This window comes from Lissotriton helveticus, chromosome 5_1 (genome assembly GCF_964261635.1).
Source record: "Lissotriton helveticus chromosome 5_1, aLisHel1.1, whole genome shotgun sequence".
Classification (NCBI taxonomy): Eukaryota; Metazoa; Chordata; class Amphibia; order Caudata; family Salamandridae; genus Lissotriton; species Lissotriton helveticus.
Window position 1 is genome coordinate 290,756,290 of NC_136065.1, and position 15,677 is coordinate 290,771,966.

A 15,677-nucleotide genomic window follows, 5' to 3' on the forward strand; every position below is an offset into this window, starting at 1 on the left:
GGTTACAGCTTTGAATGGTATCAACAGTGCTCTATGAATTCATATGAGTTCTTTTAGGAAATTTCTGTTTTTAATGACCTGTTAATATGGAGTTGGCCTAACGGCCAGGTCGCTCAACCTCGGACCTGGGTTCGAGTCTCGGTAACAACGCCAAAACCTCCTGTGATTCTGGGCAAATCACTTAATCTCCCCGTGCCTAAAATGAAAGTAACTGGAAAACGTAAAAATGTATCGTAACTGGAAAAATATGTAAAGCGCTCTGATACCTGATTCGGGTCTAGTTCGCGCTATATAAAACTCTGCAAATAAATAAAGAACAGGTAAGAACATTTGGGTCGTAAAAGATTGTCTTGTATGGGGGTGTTACTTTTACGCAAACAAATGAAGGATTTGCAAACAAATGAAGGATTTGCAAACAAATGAAGGATTTGTTCGAAAGATTCAGATCACTGCTTTCCGTGCAACACTGTCACCCACCACCACCCAAACTCCATTGAAGAGGGAAAATTAACAAATGTGTAAAACAGCCAGTTTAAACGTTTTTATTTAAGAATGACCTATATTTACAACTTGTAAAAAAAAAGCATCCAAACACAGAACACGTGACAGAAGCAGACCACATTCTTTTAGGGTTCTTACAAGCATGTTGACTTCCATCAAATGACACACCAGTCCCCCTGTGGCACATCGCAGTGCTCGCTCCTGAAGCACAAGCTACAGTTCGCATAGCCACACTTACAGGTCATTAACAAAGTACAATTACACCCCATACAGCATTCACAGCAATAGACAAGAGAAAAATACAATTTCTTTGCAAAAACACATTCAACTACATTAGTTTACAAGGCATGGAAACTCGTGCACGTCGTCCGTCCAACAGATCTGAGGTCTTCGAGTGCAGGAAACATTCGTACGTTACTTGCTCCCATTGCTCTGCACACTTTCTCACCAAAGCCACAGGGTCCAGAGACAATCTTGCCACGTTTGAAAGTAAAATCCAAGCTGCAACACCAGGTCTCTGCACGCGCTACTTTTTCCCCACCTCTTCGCTCATACCCAACCATATCATTCCTCGGCACCATCATCAATTCCACAAAGTTCAAACAGCCGTCTGGTCCATCTCTCAGTCTTGCGAGTCTAGCGTTGGTATGAATCCATGTAATAGTGGATTAAAAATGCAACACCCACCGTTTTTAGACGTGGCACGTGCAGGGAGGATGGCGGATTGGATGATAACAAGTCGACAAAAAGCAATCCAGAGAACAGTTACAGCTGCGCTTTCAGGAAGTGCTCTCCCAGAACACTCACAGCACTCTGAATGTAGTAGAGATCTGGTGACGCGTTCACTTGGTACTTTGTAATTAAGGATGGGGGAAGACTGTACAAAAAAAGTAACCCAATTTTTGAAGGAATGTTCCTGAAACAAATTCATTTGCTCTCTTGGCCTTCCAAATGCAATGGTGTCAAATGAAAGCCCTGACTGAACCAGGCAACTTCAACCTATCCCACTCATTTTAACAAACCTTCCAACAAAAAACAAAAAACAAAATTTAGAGCATTCAGTTTTTAGAAAATAAAGTGTCAAAAATGCTGTTGTTTCAACACGATCAGAAGACTGTTTTACAGTATACTTACCATCAAGTTAGAAAAAAGGAACCAAAAATTCCAAAACTTCCTTCAGCTACATGCCCCAACCAGAAGACTTTGACTCCATACTCGAAGAACCAAACCCTGCACCATTGAAGACACCACTAGGACCTGGGTTAGAAGAAGAGCCCCATCCTACCGCCCCTGCGTTTGAGCCATATGCGTTACTCCCAGAACCAAAGCCCTGATTTGGCTCCCGTGGCAAGTTACCTTGAGCAGGATTGTTTCCTGGTGGCCCACCAGGTTGATTTTGCTGACTAGCCAGCATGCCCATCATGCCCCAACTGCTCTGCAAGGCTGCTTGTGCAGCAGCCATCATTGCAGGGTTGATATTAAAGGCTCCGAAATTCATCCCTCCGCCAGCTCCGCCTCCACCACCACCGCCGCCACCACCCATGTTGCCTCCTGGAGGACCACCAAGTCCACCTCCAGCTCCAGCACCAGCACCACCTCCACCACCACCACCCAACATGCGGCCTGGACCAAACCCACCCTGGTTACCAAAGCCCCCTTGATTCCCCCCAAATCTGCCACTGCCTCTATCAAACTGCCTATTGGTATTCTGTTTAGGCTCTGCATTAGAAACATGCACGCTGACTCCTTTAATGATCAAATCTTCTCCACACAGCGATTGGGCGACCTAAAAAGTAAATTACAAAGATATTAAATTCTATACTTTACAAGAATGTGGTATCTACATCAGCTGCTCATATTATTTTGTTTTACTGTACCTGATCATCAGCAAACGTGACAAATGCAAAGGCCCTGAAAGGCTTAGGAATGAAGACATCCACGACTTCGCCATACTGGGCGAAAAACTGCCGGAGTTCATCAGTAGACATGTCTTCAGTACAACGGCCCACAAACACCCGACTGCGTAGTGGCTCCTCAGGACCCTGTAAACGTTTTAAAGAAAAATGAATTACAACATGAGCCAAAAAAAATTGCAGTCCAGGTGTGAATACTTCCACATTTATATACTAGACTTTCAACTGCAAGACTACTCAGTGGTAGAGTAAAAACAATAGGAACACCCAAAGTAAAAGGCCATGTAATATTCGAAGACCTGTACAATATACAAAACATTGATGCGCTAACTGGCTTCATGCAACAGATACAATAGACTCGCAATAACAATCATAGGCACAGTCCTAGCACACATAAGCAGCATGACAAACTGCTTCGTACTTCAAAACGCTCAGGACTATGCAGACAATATCAAAACAAGGCTCCTAGGGTACAGACCTACAATTTGGGCGGATTGCCACAATCGATAGCAGACAACTGTTATAATCAAGTAGACAACCTCAAACTCATTAGGCGTTCACTCCACTCGACCTTTCGCAGTTAATTCCTTTAAAAAGCGACGCATAGATCAAACTTCTGCTTTTGATGTCGAGCAGAAGTTCCATAAAATCGGTCTCCACAAATCTCATGTTGGTTTGCAAATAGATATATAAACAACAGGAGTAATTCTGAATCAATGAAATGTGCACAAAGCAGAAGGACTAGTTGGTGACATGCTTCATCATGGGGTTCCCGGTCGAGTGCCACTCGGATGTGCTAGGACACCTGTTTACAGCGGAGCGGGTAGTTTTCTTAACGTGCAGAGCGAGATAGCGATAGTTAAAATTACCTTTACTTGACCTTAAGATTTTTAATGATGGAAAACTAAGGTACGGTTAAAACAATGAGGATGTCCTGTTGGTATTAAATGACCAGTGACATGCCTACACAAGCATTTGCAATGCAATAGGTCTCGCATTAGGAAAGTTTGAGTTAGTCTTGTACATGACAATTTTTTAATGTATGTTATTTTTGAAAATTGTTAAATAGCTTTGTCATTTACGATGCTAATACTTTTATTTTTTGACAATTTGACCCTTATAGCATTTTTAATGCAAAATGGTTTGTATTTACGTGACTTAGAAGTATTGATTTTACAAATAACTTATTATGTGGAGTTGGATTTGGAGGGTGGAGTTGGATTTGGAGGGTGGAGTTTGAGGCTGGAGTTGGAGGGTGGAGGCAGATAGGGTGGTAGAGTGTTGGTGGAGAGAGTGGTGGCGGTAGAAAGCTGTACTGTGTGAATGAGAGCGTGTGAGATGACATGCAAGAACAGAGAAAAACAAATAAAACCCGAGGGGGAAGGGGAAACAAAGTAAAAGGGGTACAGAGTACTTTAAACTGGAGAATCCAAGAATGCGTGGGCAGATGGGGAATGCTAGAAGGAAGAGTGGAAGAGAACCAAGGGAAAAAGAAGGGGTAGGAGAGATCAGCAGAATGAGCAAGGGTAGAGAAGGGGAGGCGATAAGGGGGTTGTGAAGGACAGAGAGGAGAAGAAAGTGAGAGGAGGGGGAAGAAATGTTGGAGGATAATGATGAGGGGAGTAAAAATTGGATGGAGAAAGAAGGACACAGTTCAGGGACAGATTAATCAAGGAGCCAAACTAACCTCAGAGTTTCCCCAAGTTTTTTGAGTTGGGGAGAAATGGAGCAGTAAGTAAACAACCAATTGGTAGTTTCTGGGGACAAAATTGTATCTCAAACCAGATAATTTCATTCCTTTTGTCCACTGGCAGACACACCAACGGGAATGGAGGCAGCCACAAGAAAATTAATTTACCATTTTTAACTGGGAACTGGAAGTTAGTCTTCAGATCCACGATCAATGTAAACAGTAAGGAGAAGAATCGAAAGATCCAAGAAACAGTAATCAGACACAGCCAAAAGAACATATCCCCAGTGGCATGAGCCAAGAGGCACAAAGTTCTTATGAGGCTGGATAGGCTACTATATGTGGAATCAAAATGTAGGCGAGATTTGGGATAATGCATGAAATTCTCTCTCAGCTCCATGGCAAAGCTCTGATAATACTTTGATGGCTGCCCAGCTGGACTGCAAAGCTCTTGTACTTCCTGGGCAGCTAAGACCGTTGACGTGACTTCCACAGCAATAGTAAGCTGGGCCTTGTGATAGTCTTCCTGTCATTGAGATGGCTCATCTCCTTTCTGGGCTGTTCATCTCCACTTCTTTTCCGCCCAGGAGCACAACTCTATATATGGTCAAGGCTTATCCTGGCATTAAGAAAAGCAGCTATTGGGAAACTTTTTGACCCAGGCAAATGCCTTTGAGCACACTCAGCGAACTCTAGATGGTGTACTGGTTATTGGCTCCAGAGTCAGGATTTATGACACAGTTTGGCTTATACTCCCTCCAACAAGGATCGGCTTAATGCAAAGTTCAAAATCTTCACCTAGTCCTGAAGAAGAGCATCTTGGAATGTACACTCATCTTGGGTGACTTTCTGCAGTAGGGAGTAAAGTCACGCTAGTTAAAAGTGGTAAAGTACAAGTTGTGGATCCAAGCGAAAATGGTGCAGCCACAGGGCTCAATGGCACTAAAATTGTGATATTTCAATTAACTAAGTGGAAAGTTATAATCACAAGAAAAGCGACGGGGGACCCCAGCCCACTCAATTTAAGAGGTTACACTAGCTTCAGGAAAGCATCCCTAAAGCAGGCAAGAGGTGGTTACGTCCATGATGTACAAAGTAAAGTGTGCATGGAGACCACTATCTTGTGATCTCATGCTCCAGCTTCTGAACGGACACCTTTGATTCAAGGTGAAGCGTACACAATTAAACATAAGTAATATATTCCATTTAATACTGGTATGGATAGGGGCAGGCTTCATGTACAAACTAGGACAAAAATTCAAGTGAAAGTTACAATAGAAGGGGAATGCTTAAAAATTAGACAGATAACCAGGAAGACCGCACCAGAAAAAGTATGTTTTTAGAAATGTTCTGAACAACTGATCCATGATCAGTGCAGTGTTAATTTTGCAAAAATAAAAATTTACGAAATGCACACTATCATGGCTCACCTACCAGCAAACAAAGTTCCTTATTCCACCTGGTGGAAACGGAGGCCCAAATGTCTTTGCCTGGCTTGCCCCACGTTGGAGGACAAACGCGGCGATCAAGGCTGCTAATGTGGGTTACAGAGGCTGCTGCTGTTTATTGTACTCGCTGCTGCTGATTTTAAAAGCACGCTTTGACAAAAGCATTTAATTTTATATATTGTGTATGCAATTGTAACTACTTTTTAAAACTCGTCTTACTTGCATTGACAGCCGCTCGTGGCCCCGTTCCACACCATCTTGATCGACCATGTCCACAACGCCGGTATTCTGGGAGTGGCCCTTGACTGGCTCAGATCTTTCCTTCACCAGCGTTCACAGTCCGTTCACTTCTCCACTTTTCCGCTCCCTACACTTCCCTTCCCTGCGGTGTCCCACAGGGCTCTGCACTATCCCCTCTCCTTTTTAATTTGTATATCCAACCACTTTTAGCTTCCCTCCGTAACTCCCCGGTCACAATTTTCAACTATGCGGACGACCTTCAGTTAATTTTTCCCATAGACTCCTTCCCTTCCTCCCGTATTAACTTCCAGTCTACCATGCTGACCATTGCGGAGTGGATGTATCACAGCCACTTAAAGCTGAACCCTACCAAAACTGAGCTCGTCCTGGTAGGAGGACCCAATCACCCATGGAATGACACCTTCTGGCCTACATCTCTGGGGACTGCACCCACTCCTGTGAGCTCAGTCAAAAGCCTGGGGTTGATCATTTCCGAAGATCTATCAATGAGACCGCATATCAACGCGGTCGCTTCCGCCTGTTTCTTCCACCTCAGGCGGATTCGTAAGATCAGTAGGTTTCTTACCAAAGAAGCCCTGACCCAAGTTGTCATTGCGCTCATCACCTCCAGGCTCGACTATGCCAACATTCTATACGCAGGAATTCCTGCATGCCACCTTAACCGACTTCAGATGGTGCAGAATCAGGCTGCTCGCCTGATATTCCACCAGCCTAAACATCAGCACGTCACTCCCCTCCTCCGCAGTCTACATTGGCTCCCTGTTTCTAAACGCTGCACTTTCAAACTGGCATGCACTACCTTCAAGGCCCTTTCGGATGCAGCCCCCATGTTCATCTCTTCGGCCTTGTCCCGTCACATCCCTTCTAGAGCCCTTCGCTCAGCATCACTAAACCTCCTCGAGGTCTCTAGATTTAAAAGACAAAAGCATGGTGGCCTGAGCTTTTCTGTCCTGGCCCCCTCAGTCTGGAATTCCCTACCTCCTTCTCTCCGTCTCTGCCCAAAGTACGATTGTTTCCGCAGACTTTTAAAAACCCTGCTCTTTCAAGCCGCTTATGACTAACCCTCTCACCCTGGATCAACGCTATATGTCAATGAGCGCCAAGAAGCCGATGGTGATAGTGCGCGTTATAAATTATTTTAATAGATTTAATAATAGATTTAATAGAATAGCCTGGCATTTCCATAGAATGTTCTGCTGGGAACACTGGTCTCAGAGTAGGGACCAGTACTGCATGCAGTTCTCATCCACAAACTAGATACAGGCAAACGCCCGGTCACCCCTCCTCACCCTCCGCCAGTTCCAACCAACAGCCGAAAATTAAGCTCTCACACCAGAGATCCCCCAATGCCTTAATTCGCTAATCATGCAACTCAGCAGGTGCCTGAACACCTCAGTCAGCGGCAGTGCATCTGACAAAGCTGCTGCTGCACAGAGGCAAATAAAGTGGTAATCATAAAGGATGTGGGGGAAAAATGCTGTCGGCCCCCTAGAAAGGCCCAATCTACTCCCTTACGGTTTGCCATGGTTTGTGTGCGCGCATAGGCATGCGAAAAGAGGTACCTAACCCTGCAATGGTGCAGGTGGGAAATTTAGTTTACTGGCCACACGAAGGCCAAGTCCTATGCAGCCTCTGGTGTGAGCAGGCAGGAAGTAGCTTCAAAATAAGAATTTATGGTTTAGTCTGCAAATACCCTGTAGATGCAGAATTCGGGGCCATCACCTGTTAGTCTCTGCAGGTTATCTTTAAAGATGCTATGTGGGGGAAATGCCTACCTGGTGGCCAGCACTACCAACGTGTTCGACAACCCTTCCCTCCCAGCGGGGCTGAAATACTAGCAGTGATTAAGCACCATCAGGAGCGTGTCACTGCAGATGGTAGCCCGATGCCCCCCCCCCCCACCCCACAAGCACCAGGTTTAATTTTACAACAAACCTGTGCACACCGGGAGACTGACAGAGCGACAAGGCGGCACTGATCATGCAGAGACTAAACATTTACTAACTTGTTACGAAGGAGCAAACAAAAAAAAACATTAGTTTAATAATGTCAGAATAGGGGCAAAAAAAATAACATCACGGACAACTGGAGGGCAGGCGGAGAAGGCATGGACAACGGGAGGGAGGATGATAGAGGTGGGCAGAGAGACAGCACAGACGACGGCAGGGATGGCGCGTGGGTGGGGAAGGCACGGACAATGGGTGGGGGTAGGGAGGAAGGTAGGCAGGTAGAGAGACGGCACGCACAGACAATGGTCGGATAGCGTAAACATGGCCCTGGCCATTAAAACATTTTACACGAGAATTATACTTTAAAGCGTTTTTTTATTTTTGGCATGGGTAGATTTTAGTGATTTGGGGCAGAGGCACTCACAGCGTCTATCCGCCTGCCTCCCTCGGCTGTTTCTGCCTCGCGCACACGGAAAGAGATAAATGAAACCTAAGAGGAGCGCGACGTGAGCTGTCTCGGTAGAAGCTCACACGCGCGACGCAATCCAGAAGCTCACACGCAATACCAAGGCGCATGGCAGTCTGATTCCGACGCGCGCGACCCAATCCAAAGGCGCGCGTCGGAATCCGACTCTGCCATGCGTCTCAATGGGCGCTTGGCCAGCTCCTGTCGCACCTCGTTTGTCGGCTGAGCCGACAGCTATAGTAAGCTCTGCAAGAGCGCGCTTTCGCGCGCTGTTCGCAGCGAGCCCTAATAAAAAGAGTGAAAGGTGGCCGGTCTACATGATTCAGCCTCCAAATGCAAATATTAATGACAAAACCCCGGTAGGATCCATGGGGCAATACTACCTTACTTCAGATGCAAATTACAGATTTGCTTTGCTTTTCTCTCACCATCAGTGTGGGTATGGTAGCCTCACAATCAAGTGATGCTCACGTAGTTTGGTCATTAATCTTCCCTGCTTTCTGTCACATAAAACTAGTTTTATAGTTATCAGCCCTCAACTTGCGATGGATTGATAGAATTACGTAACCAACAAAAATAACGCCTCAGGGGTAGTTTTTAAGTACTCTACCACAAGATACATATATGGCCGCAATAGTGCTAAAATATGCCCTCCACGCCACACACCACAGGTATGTGATCCTAATTCAATAATTTGCATGTATGGTAGCAGAGTTTGAGGCGTTCCATTGCATTGACGCAGTTTTGATATGTACCTCACTACCATTACTGCACCCCCACCACCACTAACTTACACCCAGCCTCCACCCTGCTCTCTCCGCCCTCCACCAACCCCCTCTCTACCTCATCCATACCGCCCCCGCCCAAACTCTCTCTCCTCCCTAACTCCGGCCCGTACATGGACACTGACACAATGGAGCCCTGCACGAACACCTTGCTGTGGGGTCTTCATCAGGACCTTACACGCGTTACACCTTCGAACCGAGCAGCGTGATCAGCCCCGACTCAATCGATTCCGGATTCACTCCCTACGACGCCTCATCAAAATAATTACGAGTGAGCGTTTTGCTGAATGCTTGATCGATTCCGGATTCACTCCCTACGACGCCCCTCATCTAAATAATTACGAGTGAGCGTTTTGCTGAATGATTGCTACCGCCATATCCTGACGGCGCCATAATCCATTCCTGACCATTAGAAGTATTGTCAATCCGTGTGGTTACCTGCCCCTACCCCTTGGTCCTGATGAAGACCCCACAGTAAGGATTTTTAATTCTCCTGCATTGATAAGAGGGTTGAAACGTCAACTGTTCTTCTTACGGCAATTTCACGCCTGAACGATGTATATTCAATATACCATGTGGAATATGTCTACCTATGATTTTGGTCATTGTTAGCCGTTTTGGCATTTGCAGTTACACGAATCACAGCTTTACTCAATCTTAAACGTTTGATTTTACTGTCACACAATCCCGTCACTACCTTATCCTCACTTATATCACTTCCCAACTCCCTCCCGGGGCACTTTATAACCTTTAATACAGCTATTAAGTTATCTGTGTATTTACTGCATTTGATCTTCCAGTGAATAAAACTCGGTAGATCTAACTTGTGTGTTGATGGATTAATTCACTAAATTTTGCAAAATGTGATTATCACTGTCCGTCTATACTGGGACCCCCTCTTCTTTGTAACTATTCAACCCAGGTCCCAGTGACTATAATTGGGTAAACCCTTTTCTTATACTCTTCTTTTTCAGAAAATCATATTTTCAAAGCACGAAACTAAGTTTGCGGTAATTACTGCCACAGGAGAGGGCGCACCGTACATAGCATGTGCATACCACTGCGAGTGTCTCGGTCCTGAAGAAAACTTCGCTAATTTGCATTATGAGACAGAAACATGTAGACCGGACACCTTTCACAGTGTTTGTCGGGATGTCACTGGTCATTTAATACCTGCCGGACATCCTCATTGTTGTTTTAACCTTATTTTTCCATCATTAAAAAAACTCCACGTAAAGGGGATTTAACTCGCAGCAACTCACTCTGCACTTCACAAAAACTACCCGCATCGCTGTAAACAGCCGTCGTAGCACACCCGAGTGGCAGTCGGCCGCTCGGGTGGGAACCGCATGATGAAGCATTACACCAACTAGGTTGGTGAGCGATGGTTATTTTAAAAGTAAGTGCTACTCATTCTGCTCTGTGCACAGTCTATTCAGAATTACTCCTTTTGTCGTTTATATACATTGCTTCCAAGGGGACCAGGAATGGTTCAGTTTGAAAGCACTTAATCTCTTATTGCTTTCAGCGGTATGCAAATATACCCATCCCACTCAAAATCTTTTTGGTACAACTGCTTCTTACCAAATTGATGTATAGGTTAAACACGGGTAAAAAGGAATACAAGTTTCAGACCGAGACCAGCTAAATTTTAGGGCTCAGAGAATACACCCGGTACAGGATGCAGACACGAGCCAAGGAGGAGGATGCCACTGTGGGGTTGCCCAAGAGTGAACTGGACGGCCGGCCTGGATGTAGAGTTCTCACAGCATGCCACTACACCAGAATCAATTTTACTATTAACCAGCTGTTGGATCTAAGCTCCAATTAAAGAACTGGGCTTCCTCAACTCCTCTAATCAGGGAAAATTACGATCCACATTTACCTAATGACAGCGTATGCTTTTACGCTTCTTAGGCTACACGCTTCAAGACTGGACCTCCCGAACCTTAGATTCAACCATCCTCATAATTTGCCCGGTCAAGTTACAAGACGATAGACCGGCACATGACCAGAATTTAGAGAGCGACTATTTTACTGGCCATAGCTAATGAAGTTCTCCCAATCCTGCAATGTGCTCTAGTAATGTGTCTAACACTGGCCCATAATTATCTAAACACACAACAACGGTGGTCTGCAGATTTTAGAATTGGCCGTTTACTCCCTACGAAGATTGGGATATTTTAGCAATACGTTTTGAGTCACAGTTGGGTATTATTTCAGACTTGACCCAATTTACACTTCCTCTTTAATAAGTTCTGAATTCATTCACTTCCCTTAGGATACGGGACAAGTGAGTCATATGGTGGTTTACAAACCGCATGTCGTATCCGAACAAAGATTACTATTTTCCTACTTAACCATTGACCGCATGGCGTCGCCTAATCTTGCATGAAAAAAAGTTTCTGAAACACTTATAAGAATGAGGTAGCGAATTAAAGAGTGTGTGGAATCATACGCTACCCTACAGCCATGTACATTAGTCCAAAGGCTATCGGGGGCCTCTTTAGTACAACTGCCCTGCGAGGCCTGTATGCATATTAGTCTGGAAGGTCTATTCCATTACGAACATAGTTACTAGAAAGAGGGTGATAGGTAAACATTTATGAACACTAGTTCAAAAAATAAGTAGGCGAGCAGGGATTGCCTGCTAGCAATAAGGCGAGACAGCTCGAGTACAGGCATGCTGATTGTCATGTACATGTTTTAAGTAGTTAACGCGGTAAAAAGGACAAGTCCCACCACCCTAACTATTTACCTTCGAGTTCGGCAGTTTGCAGTCACACCATCTCCCATCAATCATGTGGCGCTGAGACATTGCCTTCAATTGGGTTTCATACTCCATAAACCGCACAAACCCAAACCCTTTGGAATTGCCAGATTTAGCATCTTTCTTCACCTAGATATAGAAATTAGATTACATCAGAATGTGAGGGAAAGAAACATACAACCGAATAAAGCACTACACCACTAACATACTTCACAACATAATACAGCATTTATTTCATGAATTACGGGCGTGACAACTTTTCAAAGCAGCTCGTCAAGTGGGGTCGTGCTATTGGAAACTAGTTTCAAGGTGCAAAAGGTTTAACCTAGTAGCTGCCCGGAATCAACTAGCGACCGAATGCTTGCCATTTAAATCACTTACCTGCACCATGACGACCTCCCCAAAAGTGCTGAAATATTCCTTCAGGTCTTGCTCAGTAGTCTTCCAGGGAAGCCCCAAAACAATCAAATCGGAGGTTTTCACGGCACGTTTCACTTTTACAGCAGAAGACGCGTCTGTCTCGTCCATTTTCCTTTTGTTGTCTACAAGATGTGCAAAGCTATGATCAACCAGCGTTTCCCAATACATTCCATATGATACTGTTATAGCAAGCTATATGGCGTCACTGGGTAAATGAAGTTTAAAACTAGAAAACAGATAATGTATCATGCTAAACCAAATCTCCATCTCTTAACCCTTAAGGAGACGAAATTGAATTACATAAGAATGACCCCCCCCCCCCATTCTATTAAACTAAAACATCTAACACCGCGACTTGCACATGATACAGTACTGCAACGAAAACGGAGTACCCCTTATAGCAGAGGCAAAAAAAAACAGACATGAACATCGCCCATAAACAATCTACGACTATTACAACGTATGCCTAAGATTCCCGGAAGCATCAAAAGTACCTTTTGGATAGTTGACGACATAGACCAGGTTGCCCCAACCGCTTTCTGGGGCATGCAGCACTCCTTCCGCCAGTCGGACACCCCTCATGCACTGATTAACTGGATTTCTGTAACGTAAGCCGCAGGCTCCGGGGAACTGGGCGGTGACGGTGGACAGCAGGACCGTGCCATCATCCTCAGATGGGATCTCAATTGGCTCGTCGTTCTCGTCCTCTGTGATACGGATGTATTCCATCTCCATGACTGACTAGATGAAAACAAAAAAAGGGGCTAGTTTAAAGCTAGTGAAAAGAAAAAAAATGTGGGCGCTTTCACGGCATGTGTAGTAATTCAGGATCATAACTTTTAACAGTTTCAGCTTAACTTATTCTTTGCTTGATACAGACTCCTCCTCAAGTGCTGAGCTATCTGGGCAAAGTGACTAACCAATGGAGCAGAGATCTGTTATACAGTGTGCTGTGCAAGGGTCGGTCACTCATTGGGAGTCAGACATGATTCACCTAAAGAACAAAGATGGCAGAACACAGAAGTGGTTTTCCCCTGTAAGCGTGGCCTAACTTTCAGCATAATGCAAGACGTAATCACACTGCGTATCCTGCTCGACTCTGTCGTAGGCCCGCAGCAAGTAAAATAACCATTTGGGAATAAATTAAAAGGACGTGGTAGTGCACAATACATGCTTACACCCGTTACTCTGTCGAATTCATCTTCAACAACTCCAAAATACTCGATCTAGACTAGAGGATTCGTTCAAGTTTAACGAGGTTGATTTCCTTCAGCAATAAAAAAGGAACATTTAAATTTAGTTATATCTTGCCAAAGATTATAGGGTGCATTTACATTTTTAGCTAAACCCCGTCTCTCAAACCACAAAAGTGTAAAATGAGAGGACGGGTAATCGGTCTATGTCTGGTATTTGTTATTTTAGGACAGTGGTGCTACATGCGAAACTGCCTATGTGCTATCGTACTTTCAAAATAACTAGAATCTTTTGCCAACTTTCTTGAAGCACATTTCTATAAAGCGATCTTCAAATGGCCGTACGAGTAGAACGCCATGTTCGTAGTCTTAAATCGATACACCTTCAACAAACATGGCCGCCGCGCACACGGAAAAAGAAACGTGAACCCAAGTCAACGAGTATCAGCGAGTCAAGGCTATTATGCGGGGTAAAGTTAAACTAGCTGGCACCGCATAGATTATTTATTGCCCTAATGGCACGGCACACACAAACCAAGGGCCTTATTTATGAAGGCCTTGCGCCGCCGGTGCGTCACTTTTAAAATGGGAAAAAGTGACGTACCGGCGGCGCAAGGCCTTCATATATAGCGGGGCAACGTAGTGTTTGGGTTACAGTCAAAGACGTACCTCGCTAGGTTTACTGTTGACGCATTGGCCTCCACCCACCAAAAATCGCGCGCAGCCTGAAAATATGTCAACGCAGTCGCGGAAGTACAGGATTTACATGAACGCCATTTGGCTTACTGATGATATAACGATGACGTTTTTCATTCCTTCTATTCATGGAAAAATAACCTGCGGATCCATAATACTTACCGGCAGAGGAGCAGTCTCGTCCTGCCCGCCGACTGAGGACTCGTAATCTTCAGCTGGGAGATCGTAGGACTCGAGGCCTGAATCAGGCTCCTCAAACGTATCCGTGGTTGCGCTGTGTCTCCAACCTACTGCCTCGCAACTCCCGATCAAAATGGCCGTTTCTAATCGGCCCGCGAGAAGACAACAGCCTCTATAGCCACGCCCACTTATGAATCCACTGTATCACGACGGGATAGGGGAGAGACTGGCGCATATATTATTAGTCACCCTCTCCTTGTCACAGGGTTCTGATTCAAATAAGCAAGACATTTATATTTCATTTTTGGATTTAACTATCTTGGGGTAGCCACACTAAATGTTTTAATATAATGGTTTTCTTCTTGGTAAAATACGCCCATGACGGGAACTTGGTACAGTCTCAAGCGTCACCCGTTGGGCAACTGTGCGCAGGCGTATTGTCATATGCGAGGGCTCGAAAGAGGAGTGCGCCGTTATACGGTGCGCTGGGCTGCGCATGTGTCAGGGTCTATCTCTGGTCCGTTGGGGGTGAAAGACATGGTTTTATTGGAGTCAGAAACAAACAGTATTTCATTGAATACATTAACAGAGAACCGAAATAATTTGCACAGTTCAATTCCGAAATGGAATTGCACTTGCCGCGTTTGATTTGATTAACAGTTTGAAGACTATGCCAATCAGGCCATACGAACATTTCATATACATACATACAGTTCATATGATTAACATTTTTTTTTGCAGATTTAAATAGCGCGATCTCGACCCGAAGGTATTGGAGCACTTTACACGAGCAGCAGTTACGTTACATTAGGACATGTTCAATTTTTGGTAGATACGAGAGATTAAATGATTTGCCCAGAGTCACAGGATGCTGAGCCAACACTGAGGCTGGAACCCGTTTTCCCAGCAATAAAGTCATCAGCTCTAGCCATAAGGATACTACTTTCCCCAATGCCGCATACTGCTTAAACAAGCATTTACAATGCAATGGTTTCGCCTTTGGAAAAGTTAGAGCTATTGGCATTGTAAATGACAAAATTTGTATTTATGTGTTGGTTTTGAAAACAGATAAATAAATGGCATTGTCATTTACAATGCCAATAGTTTAATCTCTAGATCGAAACTTGTAAACAGCTACTCCAACCAGAGTGTTCCGGTGCTAGAGTTTCACAAATGACGGCAGCCTAGGACGACTTAACTCTTAAAAAGGCATGTTTTTAGCTGTTTCTTAAAAAGGTAGTCGTAGCAGTGGATATCAAAAGCACGTTTGTATGTATATTGTCAAAAACTGCACGAAATACACTAGCTTCACTAATCATTTCACATGACAACTACACAATAGCACTAGCTGTACCACAAACCTTCCCTTGATCGCAATCACCAAATTCAGACCATTACTATCTCG

The 15,677-nt window shown here is 44.6% G+C and overlaps 1 protein-coding gene across 1 annotated transcript; it reads right to left on the minus strand.

The window, feature by feature from the left end:
• Positions 1–526: 526 nt before the first annotated feature.
• On the minus strand, positions 527–14,696 carry LOC144754453 (TAR DNA-binding protein 43-like). The gene is made up of 6 exons (XM_078642241.1): positions 14,255–14,696; positions 12,698–12,944; positions 12,165–12,325; positions 11,772–11,912; positions 2,379–2,543; positions 527–2,287 (listed from the first exon to the last, which is right to left on the minus strand). Exons 2-6 carry the CDS (start codon positions 12,936–12,938, stop codon positions 1,682–1,684), a joined length of 1,314 nt encoding a protein of 437 aa, XP_078498367.1. The 5' UTR covers positions 12,939–12,944; positions 14,255–14,696; the 3' UTR covers positions 527–1,681.
• Positions 14,697–15,677: the final 981 nt, after the last annotated feature.

Bases quoted from the DNA above. Each gene is read 5' to 3' on its own strand.
- LOC144754453 (XM_078642241.1), bottom strand. From the start codon at position 12,938: ATGGAGATGGAATACATCCGTATCACAGAGGACGAGAACGACGAGCCA. The intron at 12,326-12,697 runs GTACTTTTGATG...CACATCTTGTAG, and splicing joins TGTCGTCAACTATCCAAAAG to ACAACAAAAGGAAAATGGAC. The intron at 2,288-2,378 runs GTACAGTAAAAC...TTTACTTTTTAG, and splicing joins TCACGTTTGCTGATGATCAG to GTCGCCCAATCGCTGTGTGG.